Source organism: Crinia signifera, chromosome 4 (assembly GCF_055691185.1).
Source record: "Crinia signifera chromosome 4, ASM5569118v1, whole genome shotgun sequence".
Lineage (NCBI taxonomy): Eukaryota > Metazoa > Chordata > Amphibia > Anura > Myobatrachidae > Crinia > Crinia signifera.
This window is the reverse complement of record NC_139220.1, coordinates 339645461-339670728: the sequence shown is the minus strand read 5'-3', so window position 1 is coordinate 339670728 and position 25268 is coordinate 339645461. Positions and strand designations below refer to the sequence as shown.

Here is a 25268-nt window from a genome sequence, read left to right as displayed (position 1 = left end):
AACTGTGGGGAGCAGAGCACAGAGACGGGTGTATAAGTAACTGTGGGGGAACAGAGCACAGAGACGGGTGTATAAGTAACTGTGGGGAGCAGAGCACAGAGACGGGTGTATAAGTAACTGTGGGATCAGAGCACAGAGACGGGTGTATAAGTAACTGTGGGGGAGCAGAGCACAGAGACGGGTGTATAAGTAACTGTGGGGGATCAGAGCACAGAGACGGGTGTATAAGTAACTGTGGGGGAGCAGAGCACAGAGACGGGTGTATAAGTAACTGTGGGGGAGCAGAGCACAGAGACGGGTGTATAAGTAACTGTGGGGAACAGAGCACAGAGACGGGTGTATAAGTAACTGTGGGGGAGCAGAGCACAGAGACGGGTGTATAAGTAACTGTGGGGGAACAGAGCACAGAGACGGGTGTATAAGTAACTGTGGGGAGCAGAGCACAGAGACGGGTGTATAAGTAACTGTGGGATCAGAGCATAGAGACGGGTGTATAAGTAACTGTGGGGGAGCAGAGCACAGAGACGGGTGTATAAGTAACTGTGGGGGATCAGAGCACAGAGACGGGTGTATAAGTAACTGTGGGGAGCAGAGCACAGAGACGGGTGTATGAGTAACTGTGGGGGAGCAGAGCACAGAGACGGGGGTATAAGTAACTGTGGGGGAGCAGAGCACAGAGACGGGTGTATAAGTAACTGTGGGGGAGCAGAGCACAGAGACGGGTGTATAAGTAACTGTGGGGAGCAGAGCACAGAGACAGGTGTATAAGTAACTGTGGGGGAGCAGAGCACAGAGACGGGTGTATAAGTAACTGTGGGGGATCAGAGCACAGAGACGGGTGTATAAGTAACTGTGGGGAGCAGAGCACAGAGACGGGTGTATGAGTAACTGTGGGGGAGCAGAGCACAGAGACGGGGATATAAGTAACTGTGGGGGAGCAGAGCACAGAGACGGGTGTATAAGTAACTGTGGGGGAGCAGAGCACAGAGACGGGTGTATAAGTAACTGTGGGGGAGCAGAGCACAGAGACGGGGGTATAAGTAACTGTGGGGGAGCAGAGCACAGAGACGGGTGTATTAGTAACTGTGGGGGAGCAGAGCACAGAGACGGGTGTATAAGTAACTGTGGGGGAGCAGAGCACAGAGACGGGGGTATAAGTGACTGTGGGGGAGCAGAGCACAGAGACGGGGGTATAAGTGACTGTGGGGGAGGAGAGCACAGAGACGGTGTATAAGTAACTGTGGGGGAGCACAGAGCACAGAGACTGGTGTATAAGTAACTGTGGGGGAGCAGAGCACAGAGACGGATGTATAAGTAACTGTGGGGGAGCAGAGCACAGAGACGGGTGTATAAGTAACTGTGGGGGAGCAGAGCACAGAGACGGGTGTATAAGTAACTGTGGGGGAGCAGAGCACAGAGACGGGTGTATAAGTAACTGTGGGGGAGCAGAACACAGAGACGGGTGTATAAGTAACTGTGGGGGATCAGAGCACAGAGACGGGCGTATAAGTAACTGTGGGGGAGCAGAGCACAGAGACGGGTGTATAAGTAACTGTGGGGGAGCACAGAGCACAGAGACTGGTGTATAAGTAACTGTGGGGGAGCAGAGCACAGAGACGGATGTATAAGTAACTGTGGGGGAGCAGAGCACAGAGACGGGTGTATAAGTAACTGTGGGGGAGCAGAGCACAGAGACGGGTGTATAAGTAACTGTGGGGGAGCAGAGCACAGAGACGGGTGTATAAGTAACTGTGGGGGAGCAGAACACAGAGACGGGTGTATAAGTAACTGTGGGGGATCAGAGCACAGAGACGGGCGTATAAGTAACTGTGGGGGAGCAGAGCACAGAGACGGGTGTATGAGTAACTGTGGGGGAGCAGAGCACAGAGACGGGTGTATAAGTAACTGTGGGGAGCAGAGCACAGAGACGGGTGTATAAGTAACTGTGCGGGAGCAGAGCACAGAGACGGGTGTATGAGTAACTGTGGGGGAGCAGAGCACAGAGACGGATGTATAAGTAACTGTGGGGGAGCAGAGCACAGAGACGGGTGTATAAGTAACTGTGGGGGAGCAGAGCACAGAGACGGGTGTATAAGTAACTGTGGGGGAGCAGAGCACAGAGACGGGTGTATAAGTAACTGTGGGGGAGCAGAACACAGAGACGGGTGTATAAGTAACTGTGGGGGATCAGAGCACAGAGACGGGCGTATAAGTAACTGTGGGGGAGCAGAGCACAGAGACGGGTGTATGAGTAACTGTGGGGGAGCAGAGCACAGAGACGGGTGTATAAGTAACTGTGGGGAGCAGAGCACAGAGACGGGTGTATAAGTAACTGTGCGGGAGCAGAGCACAGAGACGGGTGTATGAGTAACTGTGGGGAGCAGAGCACAGAGACGGGTGTATGAGTAACTGTGGGGGAGCAGAGCACAGAGACGGGTGTATGAGTAACTGTGGGGGAGCAGAGCACAGAGACGGGTGTATGAGTAACTGTGGGGAGCAGAGCACAGAGACGGGTGTATAAGTAACTGTGGGGAGCAGAGCACAGAGACGGGTGTATAAGTAACTGTGGGGGAGCAGAGCACAGAGACGGGTGTATAAGTAACTGTCGGGATCAGAGCACAGAGACGGGTGTATAAGTAACTGTGGGGGAGCAGAGCACAGAGACGGGTGTATGAGTAACTGTGGGGAGCAGAGCACAGAGACGGGTGTATAAGTAACTGTGGGGAGCAGAGCACAGAGACGGGTGTATAAGTAACTGTGGGGGAGCAGAGCACAGAGACGGGTGTATAAGTAACTGTCGGGATCAGAGCACAGAGACGGGTGTATAAGTAACTGTGGGGGAGCAGAGCACAGAGACGGGTGTATAAGTAACTGTCGGGATCAGAGCACAGAGACGGGTGTATAAGTAACTGTGGGGGAGCAGAGCACAGAGATGGGTGTATAAGTAACTGTGGGGGAGCAGAGCACAGACGGGTGTATAAGTAACTGTGGGGGAGCAGAGCACAGAGACGGGTGTATAAGTAACTGTGGGGAGCAGAGCACAGAGACGGGTGTATAAGTAACTGTGGGGGAGCAGAGCACAGAGACGGGTGTATAAGTAACTGTGGGGAGCAGAGCACAGAGACGGGTGTATAAGTAACTGTGGGGAGCAGAGCACAGAGACGGGTGTATAAGTAACTGTGGGGGAGCAGTACACAGAGACGGGTGTATAAGTAACTGTGGGGAGCAGAGCACAGAGACGGGTGTGTAAGTAACTGGGTGGGATTAGAGCACAGAGACGGGTGTATAAGTGACTGTGGGGGAGCAGAGCACAGAGACGGGTGTATAAGTAACTGTGGGGAGCAGAGCACAGAGACGGGTGTATAAGTAACTGTGGGGGAGCAGAGTACAGAGACGGGTGTATAAGTAACTGTGGGGGAGCAGAGCACAGAGACGGGTGTATAAGTAACTGTGGGGGAGCAGAGCACAGAGACGGGTGTATAAGTAACTGTGGGGGAGCAGAGCACAGAGACGGGTGTATAAGTAACTGTGGGGGAGCAGAGCACAGAGACGGGTGTATAAGTAACTGTGGGGAGCAGAGCACAGAGACGGGTGTATAAGTAACTGTGGGGGATCAGAGCACAGAGACGGGGGTATAAGTAACTGTGGGGGAGCATAGCACAGAGACGGGTGTATAAGTAACTGTGGGGGAGCAGAGCACAGACGGGTGTATAAGTAACTGTGGGAGAGCAGAGCACAGAGCCGGGTGTATAAGTAACTGTGGGGGAGCAGAGCACAGAGACGGGTGTATAAGTAACTGTGGGGGAGCAGAGCACAGAGACGGGTGTATAAGTAACTGTGGAGGAGCAGAGCACAGAGACGGGTGTATAAGTAACTGTGGGGAGCAGAGCACAGAGACGGGTGTATAAGTAACTGTGGGGGAGCAGAGCACAGAGACGGGTGTATAAGTAACTGTGGAGGAGCAGAGCACAGAGACGGGTGTATAAGTAACTGTGGAGGAGCAGAGCACAGAGACGGGTGTATAAGTAACTGTGGGGAGCAGAGCACAGAGACGGGTGTATAAGTAACTGTGGGGGAGGAGAGCACAGAGACGGGTGTATAAGTAACTGTGGGGGAGTATAGTACAGTGGTGGGTGTATAAGTTACTGTAGGGTATTGAGACAGGTGTAGCAGTATCTGTGGGAGACCTATATGTGGGATGGGGTAATGTACATTATAATGGCCATGTGCAGTACTGTGTGTGGGATGGGGGTAATATACGATATTGTGTAAAGGTACAGTACTGTTTGTGGCATGGGGGTATGTACGTTGTAACCTCTATTTGTTCTCTACATGAAGGACTTTGTGACTCAGATGACCCGGGAGATAACAATGTGGATCGGACTCACGGATAAGAACAGCACCACCTGGAGATGGGTGGACGGGACACCGTATGATACTTATCCAAAGTAAGATGTCCACAGTATATTGGATACATTTATTTATTTACAGTGTCTTATATAGCGCAGCATATTCCGTTACAGTGTCTTATATAGCGCAGCAGATTCCGTTACAGCGTCTTATATAGCGCAGCAGATTCCGTTACAGCGTCTTATATAGCGCAGCAGATTCCGTTACAGCGTCTTATATAGCGCAGCAGATTCCGTTACAGCGTCTTATATAGCGCAGCAGATTCCGTTACAGCGTCTTATATAGCGCAGCAGATTCCGTTACAGCGTCTTATATAGCGCAGCAGATTCCGTTACAGCGTCTTATATAGCGCAGCAGATTCCGTTACAGCGTCTTCTATAGCGCAGCAGATTCCGTTACAGCGTCTTTTATAGCGCAGCAGATTCCGTTACAGCGTCTTATATAGCGCAGCAGATTCCGTTACAGCGTCTTATATACTGCAGCAGATTCCGTTACAGCGTCTTATATAGCGCAGCAGATTCCGTTACAGCGTCTTATATAGCGCAGCAGATTCCGTTACAGTGTATTATATAGCGCAGCAGATTCCGTTACAGCGTCTTATATAGCGCAGCAGATTCCGTTACATTGTCTTATATAGCGCAGCAGATTCCGTTACAGCGTCTTATATAGCGCAGCAGATTCCGTTACAGTGTATTATATAGCGCAGCAGATTCCGTTACAGTGTCGATGCTTCTTTTATTGAAGATTTCATCCATATGTACAAAAATTTAAAAACCAGTATATACATAATAAATAAGGAAAGTAATGAATACATATACCTAGAATCAAAATAGCACAAGAACAAAACATATAGCAATCTGCCTCATATAAACTAAAACATATATATATATAGAATTATAAATGAAACTATAACATTAAAGAAAAAAAAAAAAAAAAAAAAATTGAAACCCATTTTTTACTAAGAGAATCACTTATCCATCATCTTTTATCCATCATTCATCCCCATACTCCCCATATATTCATCATTCAAGCCTCGAGGAAACCATCAACATGCAAACAATTTAACCACCCAACCATCACCACACCCTTGATACCCACCACCTTGAAACATAAACTTATATAACCCATGCCCACAAGACATTCATTTAAATCAAACACTCCCCCCTTACATTCAATTCACCAACATAAATTAAATAAGACTTATGCTAGGGATGTGTATATAAACCTTTCCTTTAAAAAAAATGAAGGAAAACATGCACTACGTGTTTAAAGAAGAAAAGTTCCCAGAAGGTCCAGGATTACACCAGACGCCACCTACTAAGGAGGTTTCAGCTGGCCCCACAGGCGAGACCAGCTGACAGCATCTAGCTTTTCCCTTTCCTTATCCATCACCACCTTTACATCCTGTAGGATAAGATCCACCACCATCCTAAGAGGAAGGACCTTTTTCCTGATTCCAATATGACACCTTGCATGCCACGTGTGGTACCTAACAACTAAACTAACTATATAAATGGTGCACAAATCAAAATCCCCATATCTCTTGAAAGCACCGTAGGCCCATTCCAGGTAACTAAGCCCCGAAAGACAAGGAATGCCCAGTGAGATTGACACCGATCTATAAACTTCAACATTGAAGGGACACTTAAGAAAAAAGTGGTCTATAGTCTCCTCCTCCCCAAGACATTCCTCCCGTGGACAACCACGATCATTGGTCCTTTTAAACTTAAGGTTCCCTCCAACATAGAGCTTCCCTTGGAACGAGAGCCAGGCAATGTCTCTAAACTTCAGAGGGATCCGTCGGTCATTGAGCAACTTCAACCCAGCTGAACAGACAGTGCCTGGACAATCTCTCAAAGCCAGCGGGGCCAGGAAGTAGATTTGCAAGACCCTCTTCCCCAACTCCTTCCTCGAGAGGTCCCTTACATCTCCAACTGCCACACCCCACTTGGTAATCATCCTAATGGCCAGAATCACGTAGATCGGAAGGTATCCTCTGCCAGTCCAGGGCTTTTTCAGTCGGCCTCCCTCTATCCACGCTCTGGAAAAGGGATTCCACCACTCCAGAAAACCCTGTACCCATCGAGGGGGGTCCTCCATAAAGATGCTACCAATATTCAGCTTTAGAAAAGCTGTTGTGAAGAAGACTACAGGGTTGACCATATCTTGGCCTCCCTCTGCCCTCGATCTGTACACAATACCTCTCTTGACCATGTTCATCTTGTTTCCCCAAAACATGTGGAAAAACAGAGAACATAGTCTGGACCACAGCGATTGTGGCAAACAACAGACGTAGCTGACATACAGGAACATTGGTACCAAATAGGTCTTGCATATGTCCACCCTTTCCCTCAGGGAAAATTTTTTACTTTTCCATAGGTTTACTTTCTTGGTCGCATCCTCCAGCTTCCTTTCCCAATTTGCTGTGGCATAATCACCATGGTCGAAATGGATGCCTAAAACTTTGATGCTATCACTGGCCACGGGGAAGGTGTCCGGGAGGGGAAACTCCTTCCCTCCCTCCCCCATCCAGAAAACTTCACTCTTGTCTTTGTTCACTTTTGAACCGGAAGTCACAGAGTAATTCTGGACTAGTTGGTCAATGACACCCGCCTCTGCCACAGATGACAGAATTATGGTGACATCATCCGCATAGGCTGTCACCCTTAGCGTGAAATCCGGAGCCAGCTGCAGTCCCTCCAATGCGCTGTTCTCAATCCTCCTTATCAGAGGATCGATCGCAAAAACATAGAGAAGAGAGCTCAGGGGGCATCCCTGACGTACTCCCGAGTCCACACTAAAGGAGGGCCCTACCCAACCATTGACAAGAGGGAAGCTCTCGGCCTTACTATATAGAATTTTGAGCCAATCTACCATCTTCCCCGGGAAGCCATACCTTTCCAGTAAAGCCCAGAGGTACTTATGGTTGACACGGTCAAAAGCCTTGGATTGGTCCAAAGCCAGCAGATATTTTCCAAACTTTCCAGCCCTACACCGCTCCACGGCCTCCCGGACACCAAGGACTGCACTAAAGGTGCTACGCCCTTTCACGGTGCAATGCTGGGAAGATGAAAGAAGAGCTTTTGAGAACTCTATTATTCTGTTGAAAAATACTTTTGCCAAAATCTTTCTATCTGTATTGAGGAGGGCGATGGGGCGCCAATTCTCAATATGAGTACGATCCTTACCTTTGAACAACAGAATAAGCGCCGACCGTCTCATGGAAGGAGACAGTTCACCTTTCTCCAAACAGGTATTAAACACCTCCGTAAGACGGGGAGCGATGACATCAGACAGTTCTTTATAGAATTCCGATGTTAGACCATCAGGTCCGGGTGACTTCTTTGGTGACAATCCACCAATCGCTTCCCTCACTTCTTCTACACTTATTCTGTTGCACAAACAATCAAGAGAGGTACCTGGATTCACCAGACCTGGGGTCTCCCTCAGAAACGATTCCATCTTTTCTCCGATAAGTGATTTCTCAGACAGAAGGTCAGAGTAATAGTCTTTCACAACTCTCAGGATGCCTTCTTTCCCCTCCTGAAGCACACCCTGATTGTCATGTAGACCTCTGATTTCCTTAACTTCAGTCCTCCTCTTACAATCCTGGTAGGGATCCGGCGAGTGGTATGTACCGAAATCCCTCTCCAGGGTCAAAGAAGCTAACCGATTATATTGGTATTCCTTCATCTGAGCCTTCACTCTGGAGATTTCCCCACCATCTCCATTCTCAGAGATCAGGAAATCTAATTCCCTTTTCAGAGCATAGTAGGTATTTTTTTTTATCAAGTTCTTTTTCCTTACCAGCCTCTTGAAGAAACCCTGGACTTTCTTTTTAAAAACCTCCCACCACTCAGATCTACTCCATCCTGCCTCCAACAGCGATTCATGATCCATCAGGAGATCTCTGAGAGACTGCATCACGCCCTCATTCTTCAGGAGTTCAGCATTCAACCTCCATAGACCCCTCCCTTTCTGGATGGTCTCTGAAGCATTCAAGGAGAAAGAGAAAAAACAGTGGTCAGAGAATTCTACTGGCTCTACCTTGGGGGGCAGAGTTTTCGAACCTCCTTTAACAAAAAATCTATCTATTCTAGACCTACGCTTACCACAAAAATAAGTGAAACCCGTGAGGTCTGGGAAATGCTTGACATGAACATCCTCCAGACCAGCCTGTCCTACCATGCTAACTAAGAAATTTGCATCATAGCCCAGGGTCTTATTATTTTTGGGCCCTCCTCTATCTTTTGGTCTGGTGACAGTGTTAAAGTCACCACCAAAAATGACCTGCTGAGCTGTGAACAGAAAAGGTTTTATTAACCCGAAAAGACATTTCCTGTCCCAAGGTGATTGGGGGCCATAGATGTTAATTAGCCTCAGGTCCTGTCCCCTAAGGTTAACGTCCAAAACTATACACCTTCCTACCTCCAGTTCTACAAATCTATTTATGGTTACCTTGTCGGTAAAAAGAACCGCCACCCCACTGTAGGGCTCAGCCGCAAGAGACCAAAACGAGGGACCCCTGGTCCATTCCCTCTTAGCCCTATGCAGGACCTCGAGGGTTCTCGTTCTGGTCTCCTGAAGGAAAAGTATGTCAAAATCCTTGCCATTCAAAAAATCATAGGCCATAAGCTGGGCCCTACCAGATGATATTGATGCCACATTAAGAGTGGCACATTTAATGAGATGGGGATCCATAAATAAATTTGTAAAGGATTTAACATAAGCTCTTATTTATTTCACCATTACCATCACCATCCATTCTCTCTCCTCCACCCATGTCATTCGTGACCACTTCCATACCTTCAGACAAACCATCTGGGTTTACGCTGATGTCTGGCGGTTTACTTTCCTTATCTATTTCTGGGTTGCTTTCAGTTGGAATATTTGCCTCAGGAGTTTTGCTCTTTTGAAGTTTAGATTTCCTAAGGGCATCTTCACCTGATACTTCCGATTCTTCATGGGCTATTCTTTTATTAGCTTTACCTTTTGTGGCCCTGATATTGGTACTAATATTGCTTGCCCCTTTCCTATGCTTAGAGGTCTCCTTCTCCCTCTGTTCACTTTGCCTGTCTTTAATTTTGTCAATTATTTTCTCAATTTTTTTTTTTTTTCCACTTGGTTTGAAAACTAGGCCTTCTTTTTGTTTAACTATATCACCCTCACCAATCCCAGACTCCTCTTCATCCTCACTCTCAGAGAAAGCTAGGAATCTGTTTGAAAGATTTAGGTTGGTTTCTATCACCTTTTTACAGGACTTTTTCCCTTTTTTTACCATTTGAAAAGGTTCCTCTTCTCCTTTTGAGTCTGCCACCCACTCTACTTGCTGGTCTTTATTAATTATGGCTTTTGCATAATTTTCGTTACTCTGTGGATTGTTTGTGAGATTCTTAGCAGAATTTGGGCACCTGCTGTATGGGTGTCCCACCTGGCCACACAGGTTGCATTTCACCTTATTGCACGTGTTTGAAGCATGGCCGACTTCATTACACATGTTACATTTCTGTTCCCCACATTCACTGCTATTATGACCGATCTGGCCACATTTGAAACACGTGCGGGGCTGGCCAGGGTAGAATACTTGGATCCTATCTCTACCAATATACGCCGCCGATGGTAGGTGCAAGGTCTTTCCCTCTATCTGATGTAATTTTACCAGGACCGACCAAGCACCTCCCCACACTCCAAGCGTATACCCAATTTTAGTGAGTTTGCTCTTGACTGTGCAATTTCTGTTTAACCAAAATTCAATATCCTCGGCTGGAATTAAGTCATTCCTGACTAAGATCTTAATTCTCACATACTCAGGCCTGGAGGATGTGGCCGTCACTATAAAACCCTCATATTTTTCCTCTGCTTTTTTTCTCTCCCATTCTTCAAACACTTTGTGCATCTTATAAGGGGATAAGAAACTCACATCAAAGAAGGGAGATCTGTCGGGGTGTATACACGCCGACAGATCACCGGCATGGCAATTTAGAGAAAAAATCATATTTAAAAAATCTGACTGCGAGGGGGTTTCTGTTTTGCCAATCCATTTAAATTGGAGCAAGTGACGCCTACCATAAGAACTCTTTACAGGCCCTTCATGATTTAAGACATTTTCTTTCATGCCTTCATTTTGACAAACTGCCTTTGCATAAGATATTGGTGTCGACCCATCATTTGCAACATTTTCAATACTTTTCTGTTTGTTAATTTGACTAGAAATTAGCTTTAAGGCACCCCTTGCACCTTCAGGTGCACCAATGGCCCCAAAAACAGTCTCAAAAACAACCATTTCATTACTGTTTAAAGTGTCCACATTTAGTCTTTTTTGACCCTGTGTCAGCATTTCACATGTCGACTTTTTCCCAACATTACCTTCTGCTGTTATAACAGGTTCACAAGAAATCACCACATTATTACTTTTACTTGAGAAAGACACTTTCTTTTTCTCAGTTTCACATGCATGACTTGGCCCTGCAACTTGACTGTCTATCACATTTTTAACAGCCTTTCCTTTTTTGTACTTTAAGACATCAGAAATCAGTGCCGCTTTTTCCAATACTGCTTCACATTCTGAGGCTGAAAGACAGTCTGGTAAGTTACTCTGGTGTTCCTTGAAGACCACAGGGGTCCCCAGGAACGCACTGTCCTCCTCTGGCTCATTCATCACATAATCAGTACTTACAGTGTCCTGGGGATCCCCTGCCTTGGTCTTACTCACTGCTGTTCCTGTTGTGATGGACCCAGACGGCACCTCTCTCTCTCCTCCGATCACTGCCGGTTTCACACTCACTGTTTTAGCCACAGTTAGCTTCTTGCCTGCAGCCTCTGTCCCGTTCAGTGTTTCCTTGTCAGATTCCTCTAGCATAGTAGCTGCCACGTTCTCAGGTTTCACTGCAGGTGTCTTCCTGGTTCCCTCACTGCTGGAATCTGGGTCAGAGCACAGCTTGACAGTGTGGGAAAGATTAACCATCTGGTGTGCAGTTGACTCATGCAGTGCTGGAGATTTTTCACAGCTGATGCCATCCATCTCTTTAAGCTGTATACGGCGTTCTATCTTATTCAGACTTTTTAAATGTCTTGAGACAATGTTATCCAGTGTGCACTGATCCCATTTGGAGATAGCATTGCGTTTTTCCTTGGCTTTCTGCAGCTTACGGTTAACAAACACTATTTCACGTCTCAAGTCCTGCAGACACATCAAATCAAAGTGCCTGTCTTCATCTTCATCAAAAGAAGATTCACTCAACAGCATGAAACTTGTATCCCCCACGGCAGTTGTTTCTTTGCCACCGCTGGATGCTTTCGCAGCAGGTTCTCCCATCTCTTCTCCCCGCACCAGGCTAGGTGCAGGGGTACCTCCGGGATCTTCTGGGGGGTCCTTCATGCCACTGTTCTCATCTGCAGCCATGATTTCAGGTACTGGGTCAGATCTTCTGGACCTTGTAGCTGCACCAGTCCTGGGGGTCTTAGGGCCAGCTTTGCGGGCTGCTGGTCTCCTGCTGACACCCTTCACCATTATGCTCTTTTGCTCCAGGCAACCCCGCACCGGGTGCTTGCCTTTTGCTTTTCCCAGGAAAGGTGCCCCAAGCCTGGGGAAGCTGGGGGCGGAACTCTCACTGCACTGGAAGGCTGGAGCTCACACTCTGCACGTCTGCTCAGGTAGGCTACAAACGTTACAGTGTCTTATATAGCGCAGCAGATTCCGTTACAGTGTCTTATATAGCGCGACAGATTCCGTTACAGTGTCTTATATAGTGCAGCAGATTCCGTTACAGAGCCTTATATAGCGCAGCAGATTCCGTTACAGCGTCTTACATAGCAAGCAGATTCCGTTACAGTGTCTTATATAGCGCAGCAGATTCCGTTACAGCGTCTTATATAGCGCAGCAGATTCCGTTACAGTGTCTTATATAGCGCAGCAGATTCCGTTACAGCGTCTTATATAGCGCAGCAGATTCCGTTACAGTGTATTATATAGCGCAGCAGATTCCGTTACAGTGTCTTATATAGCGCAGCAGATTCCGTTACAGTGTCTTATATAGCGCAGCAGATTCCGTTACAGTGTATTATATAGCGCAGCAGATTCCGTTACAGTGTCTTATATAGCGCAGCAGATTCCGTTACAGTGTCTTATATAGCGCAGCAGATTCCGTTACAGTGTCTTATATAGTGCAGCAGATTCCGTTACAGAGCCTTATATAGCGCAGTAGATTCCGTTACAGTGTCTTATATAGCGCAGCAGATTCTGTTACAGCGTCTTATATAGCGTAGCAGATTCCGTTACAGTGTCTTATATAGTGCAGCAGATTCCGTTACAGTGTCTTATATAGCGCAGCAGATTCCATTACAGCGTCTTATATAGCGCAGCAGAATCTGTTACAGTGTCTTATATAGCGCAGCAGATTCCGTTACAGTGTCTTATATAGCGCAGCAAATTCCGTTACTGTGTCTTATATAGCGCAGCAGATTCCGTTACAGTGTCTTATATAGCGCAGCAGATTCCGTTACAGTGTCTTATATAGCGCAGCAGATTCCGTTACAGCGTCTTATATAGCGCAGCAGATTCCGTTAAAGTGTCTTATATAGCGCAGCAGATTCCGTTACAGCGTCTTATATAGCGCAGCAGATTCCGTTACAGTGTATTATATAGCGCAGCAGATTCCGTTACAGTGTCTTATATAGCGCGGCAGATTCCGTTACAGTGTCTTATATAGTGCAGCAGATTCCGTTACAGAGCCTTATATAGCGCAGCAGATTCCGTTACAGCGTCTTACATAGCAAGCAGATTCCGTTACAGTGTCTTATATAGCGCAGCAGATTCCGTTACAGTGTCTTATATAGCGCGGCAGATTCCGTTACAGTGTCTTATATAGTGCAGCAGATTCCGTTACAGAGCCTTATATAGCGCAGCAGATTCCGTTACAGCGTCTTACATAGCAAGCAGATTCCGTTACAGTGTCTTATATAGCGCAGCAGATTCCGTTACTGTAATGGAATCTGCTGCCCTATATAAGACACTGTAACAGAATCTGCTGAGCTATATAAGAAACTGCACACATACATCCAATACACACTGCACCCAATACATACTGCACACATACACCCAATACACACTGCACACATACATCCAATACACACTGCACATATACACACTGCGCACATACATACACACTGCACACATACATACACATTGCACATATACACCCAATACACACTGCACATATACACACTGCGCACATACATACACACTGCACACAACCCAATACACACTGCACATATACACCCAATACACACTGTACACATACACCCAATACACACTGCACACATATACCCAATACACACTGCACATATACACACTGCACATATACACCCAATACACACTGCACACATACACACTGCACACATACACCCAATACACACTGCACATATACACATACACCCAATACACGCTGCACACATACATACACAATCCACACTGCACACAATGCACAAATACAGCAGAATAGTCCATACATTTAAATATTACGATAAACCCAATTACAGCACATTACCTGTGTCACAGGCTCCTTCCCAGCGGCTGCTGATTGGCTGAGAGAGCGCTATCTCAGCCAATCAGAAGCCGGATAGTCATTTGACATGTTATGTTAAAGATGTAATAGCCGCCGCTGCCCGCCCGCTGAGTGACAGCATCAGGATTATCACCGCCGCCCGCCCCACTGTCACCGGCATCCCTCGCTGCACCCAGAGACACCGCTGCCCGCCCGCTGAGTGACAGCATGAGGATTATCACCGCCACCCGCCCCACTGTCACCGGCATCCCCCGCTGCACCCAGAGACACCGCTGCACGCCCGCTGAGTGACAGCACGCTGATTATCACCGCCGCCCTCCCCACTGTCACCGGCATCCCCCGCGGCACCCAGAGACACCGCTGCCCGCCGGCTGAGTGACAGCATCAGGATTATCACCGCCGCCCTCCCCACTGTCACCGGCATCCCCCGCGGCACCCAGAGACACCGCTGCCCGCCCGCTGAGTGACAGCATCAGGATTATCACCGCCGCCCTCCCCACTGTCACCGGCATCCACCGCTGCACCCAGAGACACCGCTGCCCGCCCGCTGAGTGACAGCATGAGGATTATCACCGCCGCCCTCCCCACTGTCACCGGCATCCCCCGCTGCACCCAGAGACACCGCTGCCCGCCCACTAAGTGACAGCATGAGGATTATCACCGCCGCCCGCCCCACTGTCACCGGCATCCCCCGCGGCACCCAGAGACACCGCTGCCCACCCGCTGCACAGTGACAGCATGAGGATTATCACCGCCGCCCTCCCCACTGTCACCGGCATCCCCCGCTGCACCCAGAGACACCGCTGCCCGCCCGCTGAGTGACAGCATGAGGATTATCACCGCCGCCCTCCCCACTGTCACCGGCATCCCCCGCTGCACCCAGAGACACTGCTGCACGCCCGCTGAGTGACAGCACAGTGATTATCACCGCCACCCTCCCCACTGTCACCGGCATCCCCCGCTGCACCCAGCCAGAGACACCGCTGCCCGCCCGCTGCACAGTGACAGCATGAGGATTATCACCGCCCCACTGTCACCGGCATCCCCCGCGGCACCCAGAGACACCGCTGCCCGCCCGCTGAGTGACAGCACGCTGATTATCACCGCCACCCGCCCCACTCTCACCGGCATCCCCCGCGGCACCCAGAGACACCGCTGCCCGCCCGCTGAGTGACAGCATGAGGATTATCACCCGCCGCCCGCCCCACTGTCACCGGCATCCCCCGCTGCACCCAGAGACACCGCTGCCCGCCCGCTGAGTGACAGCATCAGGATTATCACCGCCGCCCTCCCCACTGTCACCGGCATCCACCGCTGCACCCAGAGACACCGCTGCCCGCCCGCTGAGTGACAGCATGAGGATTATCACCGCCGCCCTCCCCACTGTCACCGGCATCCCCCACTGCACCCAGAGACACCGCTGCCCGCCCACTAAGTGACAGCATGAGGATTATCACCGCCGCCCGCCCCACTGTCACCCGGCATCCCCCGCGGCACCCAGAGACACCGCTGCCCGCCCGCTGCACAGTGACAGCATGAGGATTATCACCGCCGCCCTCCCCACTGTCACCGGCATCCCCCGCTGCACCCAGAGACACCGCTGCCCGCCCGCTGAGTGACAGCATGAGGATTATCACTGCCGCCCTCCCCACTGTCACCGGCATCCCCCGCTGCACCCAGAGACACCGCTGCACGCCCGCTGAGTGACAGCACAGTGATTATCACCGCCACCCTCCCCACTGTCACCGGCATTCCCCGCTGCACCCAGCCAGAGACACCGCTGCCCGCCCGCTGCACAGTGACAGCATAAGGATTATCACCGCCCCACTGTCACCGGCATCCCCCGCGGCACCCAGAGACACCGCTGCCCGCCCGCTGAGTGACAGCACGCTGATTATCACCGCCACCCGCCCCACTCTCACCGGCATCCCCCGCGGCACCCAGAGACACCGCTGCCCGCCCGCTGAGTGACAGCATGAGGATTATCACCGCCCCACTGTCACCGGCATCCCCGCGGAACCCAGAGACACCGCTGCCCGCCCGCTGAGTGACAGCATGAGGATTATCACCGCCACCCGCCCCACTCTCACCGGCATCCCCCGCGGCACCCAGAGACACCGCTGCCCGCCCGCTGAGTGACAGCATGAGGATTATCACCGCCGCCCGCCCCACTGTCACCGGCATCCCCCGCGGCACCCAGAGACACCGCTGCCCGCCAGCTGAGTGACAGCATGAGGATTATCACTGCCGCCCTCCCCACTGTCACCGGCATCCCCCGCTGCACCCAGAGACACCGCTGCCCGCCCGCTGAGTGACAGCATCAGGATTATCACCGCCGCCCTCCCCACTGTCACCGGCATCCCCCGCGGCACCCAGAGACACCGCTGCCCCGCCCGCTGAGTGACAGCATGAGGATTATCACTGCCGCCCGCCCCACTGTCACCGGCATCCCCCGCTACACCCAGAGACACCGCTGCCCGCCCGCTGAGTGACAGCATCAGGATTATCACCGCCGCCCTCCCCACTGTCACCGGCATCCCCCGCGGCACCCAGAGACACCGCTGCCCGCCCGCTGAGTGACAGCATGAGGATTATCACCGCCGCCCGCCCCACTGTCACCGGCATCCCCCGCTGCACCCAGAGACACCGCTGCCCACCCGCTGCACAGTGACAGCATGAGGATTATCACCGCCGCCCTCCCCACTGTCACCGGCATCCCCCGCTGCACCCAGAGACACCGCTGCCCGCCCGCTGAGTGACAGCATGAGGATTATCACCGCCGCCCTCCCCACTGTCACCGGCATCCCCCGCTGCACCCAGAGACACCGCTGCCCGCCCACTAAGTGACAGCATGAGGATTATCACCGCCGCCCGCCCCACTGTCACCGGCATCCCCCGCGGCACCCAGAGACACCGCTGCCCGCCCGCTGCACAGTGACAGCATGAGGATTATCACCGCCGCCCTCCCCACTGTCACCGGCATCCCCCGCTGCACCCAGAGACACCGCTGCCCGCCCGCTGAGTGACAGCATGAGGATTATCACCGCCGCCCTCCCCACTGTCACCGGCATCCCCCGCTGCACCCAGAGACACCGCTGCACGCCCGCTGAGTGACAGCACAGTGATTATCACCGCCACCCTCCCCACTGTCACCGGCATCCCCCGCTGCACCCAGCCAGAGACACCGCTGCCCGCCCGCTGCACAGTGACAGCATGAGGATTATCACCGCCCCACTGTCACCGGCATCCCCCGCGGAACCCAGAGACACCGCTGCCCGCCCGCTGAGTGACAGCACGCTGATTATCACCGCCACCCGCCCCACTCTCACTGGCATCCCCCGCGGCACCCAGAGACACCGCTGCCCGCCCGCTGAGTGACAGCATGAGGATTATCACCGCCCCACTGTCACCGGCATCCCCGCGGCACCCAGAGACACCGCTGCCCGCCCGCTGAGTGACAGCATGAGGATTATCACCGCCACCCGCCCCACTCTCACCGGCATCCCCCGCTGCACCCAGAGACACCGCTGCCTGCCCGCTGAGTGACAGCACGCTGATTATTACCGCCGCCCGCCCCACTGTCACAGGCATCCCCCGCTGCACCCAGAGACACCGCTGCCCGCCCGCTGAGTGAAAGCATGAGGATTATCACCGCCACCCGCCCCACTCTCACCGGCATCCCCCGCTGCACCCAAAGACACCGCTGCCCGCCCGCTGAGTGACAGCACGCTGATTATCACCGCCACACGCCCCACTCTCACCGGCATCCCCCGCTGCACCCAAAGACACCGCTGCCCGCCCGCTGAGTGACAGCACGCTGATTATCACCGCCACCCGCCCCACTCTCACCGGCATTTCCCGCTGCACCCAAAGACACCGCTGCCCGCCCGCTGCACAGTGACAGCACGCTGATTATCACCGCCACCCGCCCCACTCTCACCGGCATCCCCCGCTGCACCCAGAGACACCGCTGCCCGCCCGCTGAGTGACAGCACGCTGATTATCACCGCCACCCGCCCCACTCTCACCGGCACCCCCCGCTGCACCCAGAGACACCGCTGCACGCCCGCTGAGTGACAGCACAGTGATTATCACCGCCGCCCGCCCCACTCTCACCGGCATCCCCCGCTGCACCCAGAGACACCGCTGCCCGCCCGCTGAGTGATAGCATGCTGATTATCACCGCCACCCGCCCCACTCTCACCGGCATCCCCCGCGGCACCCAGAGACACCGCTGCCCGCCCGCTGAGTAACAGCACGCTGATTATTACCGCCACCCGCCCCACTGTCACCGGCATCCCCCGCTGCACCCAGAGACGCTGCTGCCCGCCCGCTAAGTGACAGCATGAGGATTATCACCGCCACCCGCCCCACTGTCACCGGCATCCACCTCTGCACCCAGAGACACCGCTGCCCGCCCGCTGAGTGACAGCACGCTGATTATCACCGCCACACGCCCCACTCTCACCAGCATCCCCCGCTGCACCCAGAGACACCGCTGCCCACCCGCTGAGTGACAGCACGCTGATTATCACTGCCCCACTCTCACCAGCATCCCCCGCTGCACCCAGAGACACCGCTGCACGCCCGCTGAGTGACAGCACAGTGATTATAACCGCCGCCCGCCCCACTCTCACCGGCATCCCCCGCTGCACCCAGAGACACCGCTGCCCGCCCGCTGCACAGTGACAGCACAGTGATTATCACCGCCGCCCGCCCCACTCTCACCGGCATCCCCCGCTGCACCCAGAGACACCGCTGCCTGCCCGCTGCACAGTGACAGCACGCTGATTATCACTGCCCCACTTTCACCGGCATCCCCCGCTGCACCCAGAGACACCGCTGCACGCCCGCTGAGTGACAGTATGCTGATTATCACTGCCCCACTGTCACCGGCATCCCCCGCTGCACCCAGAGACACCGCTGCACGCCCGCTGAGTGACAGCACAGTGATTATCACCGCCGCCCGCCCCACTCTCACCGGCATCCCCCGCTGCACCCAGAGACACCGCTGCCCGCCCGCTGAGTGATAGCATGCTGATTATCACCGCCACCCGCCCCACTCTCACCGGCATCCCCCGCGGCACCCAGAGACACCGCTGCCCGCCCGCTGAGTAACAGCACGCTGATTATTACCGCCGCCCGCCCCACTGTCACCGGCATCCCCCGCTGCACCCAGAGACGCTGCTGCCCGCCCGCTAAGTGACAGCATGAGGATTATCACCGCCACCCGCCCCACTGTCACCGACATCCACCTCTGCACCCAGAGACACCGCTGCCCGCCCGCTGAGTGACAGCACGCTGATTATCACCGCCACCCGCCCCACTCTCACCAGCATCCCCCGCTGCACCCAGAGACACCGCTGCCCGCCCGCTGAGTGACAGCACGCTGATTATCACCGCCACCCGCCCCACTCTCACCAGCATCCCCCGCTGCACCCAGAGACACCGCTGCCCACCCGCTGAGTGACAGCACGCTGATTATCACTGCCCCACTCTCACCAGCATCCCCCGCTGCACCCAGAGACACCGCTGCACGCCCGCTGAGTGACAGCACAGTGATTATCACCGCCGCCCGCCCCACTCTCACCGGCATCCCCCGCTGCACCCAGAGACACCGCTGCCCGCCCGCTGCACAGTGACAGCACAGTGATTATCACCGCCGCCCGCCCCACTCTCACCGGCATCCCCCGCTGCACCCAGAGACACCGCTGCCCGCCCGCTGAGTGACAGCATGCTGATTATTACCGCCGCCCGCCCCACTGTCACCGGCATCCCCGCTGCACCCAGAGACGCTGCTGCCCGCCCGCTGAGTGACAGCATGAGGATTATCACCGCCGCCCTCCCACTGTCACCGGCATCCACCGCTGCACCCAGAGACACCGCTGCCCGCCCGCTGAGTGACAGCACGCTGATTATCACTGCCCCACTCTCACCGGCATCCCCCGCGGCACCCAGAGACACCGCTGCACGCCCTCTGAGTGACAGCACGCTGATTATTACCGCCACCCGCCCCACTGTCACCGGCATCCCCCGCTGCACCCAGAGACACCGCTGCCCGCCCGCTGCACAGTGACAGCACGCTGATTATCACCGCCGCCCGCCCCACTCTCACCGGCATCCCCCGCGGCACCCAGAGACACCGCTGCCCTCCCGCTGCACAGTGACAGCACACTGATTATCACTGCCCCACTGTCACCGGCATCCCCCGCTGCACCCAGAGACGCTGCTGCCCGCCCGCTGAGTGAAAGCATGAGGATTATCACCGCCACCCGCCCCACTCTCACCGGCATCCCCCACGGCACCCAGAGACACCGCTGCACGCCCTCTGAGTGACAGCACGCTGATTATTACCGCCACCCGCCCCACTGTCACCGGCATCCCCCGCTGCACCCAGAGACACCGCTGCCCGCCCGCTGCACAGTGACAGCACGCTGATTATCACCGCCACCCGCCCCACTCTCACCGGCATCCCCATGGCACCCAGAGACACCGCTGCCCGCCCGCTGAGTGACAGCACGCTGATTATCACCGCCACCCGCCCCACTCTCACCGGCATCCCCCACGGCACCCAGAGACACCGCTGCCCGCCCGCTGCACAGTGACAGCACGCTGATTATCACTGCCCCACTCTCACCAGCATCCCCCGCTGCACCCAGAGACACCGCTGCCTGCCCGCTGAGTGACAGCACGCTGATTATCACCGCCACCCGCCCCACTCTCACCGGCATCCCCCACGGCACCCAGAGACACCGCTGGCCGCCCGCTGCACAGTGACAGCACGCTGATTATCACTGCCCCACTCTCACCAGCATCCCCCGCTGCACCCAGAGACACCGCTGCACGCCCGCTGAGTGACAGCACAGTGATTATCACCGCCGCCCGCCCCACTCTCACCGGCATCCCCCGCTGCACCCAGAGACACCGCTGCCCGCCCGCTGCACAGTGACAGCACACTGATTATCACTGCCCCACTCTCACCGGCATCCCCCGCGGCACCCAGAGACACCGCTGCCCGCCCGCTGAGTGACAGCATGCTGATTATTACCGCCGCCCGCCCCACTGTCACCGGCATCCCCCGCTGCACCCAGAGACGCTGCTGCCCGCCCGCTGAGTGACAGCATGAGGATTATCACCGCCGCCCTCCCCACTCTCACCGGCATCCCGCGCGGCACCCAGAGACACCGCTGCACGCCCTCTGAGTGACAGCACGCTGATTATTACCGCCACCCGCCCCACTGTCACCGGCATCCCCCGCTGCACCCAGAGACACCGCTGCCCGCCCGCTGCACAGTGACAGCACGCTGATTATCACCGCCGCCCGCCCCACTGTCACCGGCATCCCCCGCTGCACCTAGAGACGCTGCTGCCCGCCCGCTGAGTGAAAGCATGAGGATTATCACCGCCACCCACCCCACTCTCACCGGCATCCCCCACGGCACCCAGAGACACAGCTGCACGCCCTCTGAGTGACAGCACGCTGATTATTACCGCCACCCGCCCCACTGTCACCGGCATCCCCCGCTGCACCCAGAAACGCTGCTGCCCGCCCGCTGAGTGACAGCATGAGGATTATCACCGCCGCCCTCCCCACTCTCACCGGCATCCCGCGCGGCACCCAGAGACACCGCTGCACGCCCTCTGAGTGACAGCACGCTGATTATTACCGCCACCCGCCCCACTGTCACCGGCATCCCCCGCTGCACCCAGAGACACCGCTGCCCGCCCGCTGCACAGTGACAGCACGCTGATTATCACCGCCGCCCGCCCCACTGTCACCGGCATCCCCCGCTGCACCTAGAGACGCTGCTGCCCGCCCGCTGAGTGAAAGCATGAGGATTATCACCGCCACCCCGCCCCACTCTCACCGGCATCCCCCACGGCACCCAGAGACACAGCTGCACGCCCTCTGAGTGACAGCACGCTGATTATTACCGCCACCCGCCCCACTGTCACCGGCATCCCCCGCTGCACCCAGAGACACCGCTGCCCGCCCGCTGCACAGTGACAGCACACTGATTATCACCGCCACCCGCCCCCACTCTCACCGGCATCCCCCACGGCACCCAGAGACACCGCTGCCCGCCCGCTGAGTGACAGCACGCTGATTATCACCGCCACCCGCCCCACTCTCACAGGCATCCCCCACGGCACCCAGAGACACCGCTGCCCGCCCGCTGCACAGTGACAGCACACTGATTATCACTGCCCCACTCTCACCGGCATCCCCCACGGCACCCAGAGACACCGCTGCCCGCCCGCTGAGTGACAGCATGAGGATTATCACCGCCACCCGCCCCACTGTCACCGGCATCCCCCGCGGCACCCAGAGACACCGCTGCCCGCCCGCTGCACAGTGACAGCACGCTGATTATCACTGCCCCACTCTCACCGGCATCCCCCACGGCACCCAGAGACACCGCTGCCCGCCCGCTGAGTGACAGCATGAGGATTATCACCGCCACCCGCCCCACTGTCACCGGCATCCCCCGCTGCACCCAGAGACACCGCTGCCCGCCCGCTGAGTAACAGCACAGTGATTATCACCGCCACCCGCCCCACTCTCACCGGCATCCCCCGCTGCACCCAGAGACACCGCTGCCCGCCCGCTGAGTAACAGCACAGTGATTATCACCGCCACCCGCCCCACTCTCACCGGCATCCCCCGCTGCACCCAGAGACACCGCTGCCCGCCCGCTGAGTAACAGCACACTGATTATCACCGCCACCCGCCCCACTCTCACCGGCATCCCCAGAGCCGGATTAACAATGGGGCTGATGGAGCTACAGCTCCAGGCCCACTCTCTAAATAGGCCCATTTTATAGCTGAGGGTTAGGGCTTTCCAACAAGCCTGGCCCCGCGTTGCTAGCCCCCTGGGAACCGGAGATACCGCCAGGCAAAGCTGGAACGTTTTCCCCATAGAATAACATGAGACCTGCTAATTCCAACCCCCATCTGGTTCCAACGGCATCTCAGAAGCTCGAGGTTGATCTCAGTCTAACTCAAATTGCTGGGCCTTCAATCTGATACCAGGTTGGTCCATATGGGTTCATTGGTTCTAGAGATATTGCGGGTAAACCGATTTTTTCATGTTTGAAATGTCATATCATGGCTGGTTATGTTGTTTGAGGACAGATTTCTCTGGAACCAAATGGCCCAGATTCACAGGACCAAAATCATTTGAAAATCATTCGAAGCCCACATGTAAATGGGTCAGTTGGTTCCGAAGATAATGCTGGTTAACTACCCCTAAAGTTTAAAGGGGGGGGGGGGTAGTTTTCTCTCCTCACACCAGAAAATGCAGGAACTAGGCTGGTGTAATAGGGGCCAGCCTGGGTAAATCCCTGCATTTTCTGGTGTGAAAGGGGTATTATTTCAAATAGCCGGGATCTGCATTGCTCTGAATTAGAGATGTGCAGACTCGGATTCCGGAGATCCGAGCCCACACGGACGTCATCAGATTCCCGCCTGACTCGGTCCGTCCGCGTGGTCAGAACGTCATCTCCCGGGGCCGGATTTTGCGAGGTTTTAAAAGCTGCTGCCGCGCCCGCCATCTTCACTCCAGTCTAGTAGTGGGTTGGGAGAGGGTGTGTTGGTGCTGCTGCTGGGGCTTAAACTTGAGCTTGACCTTGAGCGCAATATTTTGCAATCGCTGGTGCTGTCTCTCAGTGCTGCTGTGTAGTCTAACTGTGTACTTGTAGTACTACTGTCTCCTCTGTGCGGTCTACCTCTGGTGTGCTGTGCTGTAATTAATTATTTTTGTCGCTGGGGCTGTCTCCCTCAGTGCTGCTGTGTACTCTGTTCTCCTCTCTGCTTAGGAGAGCAGTCTAACTGTGTACCTGTAGTACTACTGTCTCTGTGCTGAGGCCTACCTCTGGTGCTGTGCTGTGCCTGTAATATTATATTATATATGAATAATTAAATTAATTATATTATATATATAGTCCTCTGGTGCTGCCTGCACTGAATCTGCCAGTATTATTTAGTTACTCAGTCCACTGTTGCCACTGGCAGTGCTACTGCCTACCTAGTGTACCTACCTAGTACATACTAGGCTGCTATATCTAATTTAATTAAAAAATAATACTTGTGCTGTGTGGGACTGTAGAAAATAATCCCATGCTGCTGGTGCACTGACGTGTGCCACTGAGTGCCACTGCCAAGCAGTACCTAATATAAAATTAATTATTATAAATTCTGCTGGTGCACTGCATAAAGCTACTGGTGGTGTGTAATATAACTACCTTTTGTGGTGACCACTGGCAGTGCTACTGCCTGCCTGCCTGCCTACCTAGTAGTTTATTTTCTCTACCTACTAGGCTGCTATATTATTAATAATCCCGGTATATGGTGTGGTAAACTTAGATGACCACATAAAAGGTGCTGAAATGTTGTCTATCAAGTTTTGTCTTTCAGTATTCTTTTTATGACTGGAGTGCCGCCTCACCCCGCAAGTATTTTAGGATTTTAGGACATCGGCATCCTGCGGGTGCACCTTTGGAGTGCACCCGCCAATATATCTCCCTGCATTTTTCCTATGCCAGCCCCCTGCCTTTTCCAGGCATATATAATTAGTTGAAAGTATTTACACAAATACAGACACACCCATGAGCAGACCACCCAAACAGAACACTGGTCACGCCACCCACATTATTAGGTGCTGGCCACAACCCCTATTATTGCGCATAATAGGCCCTTGATCATTTTCAGCTCCAGGCCCATTTAGACCTTAATCTGGCTCTGGGCATCCCCCACGGCACCCAGAGACATCGCTGCCCGCCCGCTAAGTGACAGCATGCTGATTTTCACCGCCGCCCTCCCCACTGTCACGGGCATACCCGCTGCACCCAGAGACACCGCTGCCCGCCCACTAAGTGACAGCATGAGGATTATCACCGCCGCCCGCCCCACTGTCACCGGCATCCCCCGCGGCACCCAGAGACACCGCTGCCCGCCCGCTGCACAGTGACAGCATGAGGATTATCACCGCCGCCCTCCCCACTGTCACCGGCATCCCCCGCTGCACCCAGAGACACCGCTGCCCGCCCGCTGAGTGACAGCATGAGGATTATCACCGCCGCCCTCCCCACTGTCACCGGCATCCCCCGCTGCACCCAGAGACACCGCTGCACGCCCGCTGAGTGACAGCACAGTGATTATCACCGCCACCCTCCCCACTGTCACCGGCATCCCCCGCTGCACCCAGCCAGAGACACCGCTGCCCGCCCGCTGCACAGTGACAGCATGAGGATTATCACCGCCCCACTGTCACCGGCATCCCCCGCGGCACCCAA

The 25268-nt window shown here is 54.4% G+C and overlaps 1 protein-coding gene across 1 annotated transcript in view; it reads left to right on the top strand.

Annotated features, from left to right (window-relative positions):
* Positions 1–25268, top strand: part of LOC146076066 (C-type lectin domain family 10 member A-like) — a 97571-nt gene that overhangs the window by 61945 nt on the left and 10358 nt on the right. Inside the window, exon 9 of the mRNA XM_083185895.1 lies at positions 4339–4448. Coding sequence (XP_083042021.1) covers positions 4339–4448 — 110 coding nt within the window. The remainder of the gene's footprint in view (positions 1–4338; positions 4449–25268) is intronic.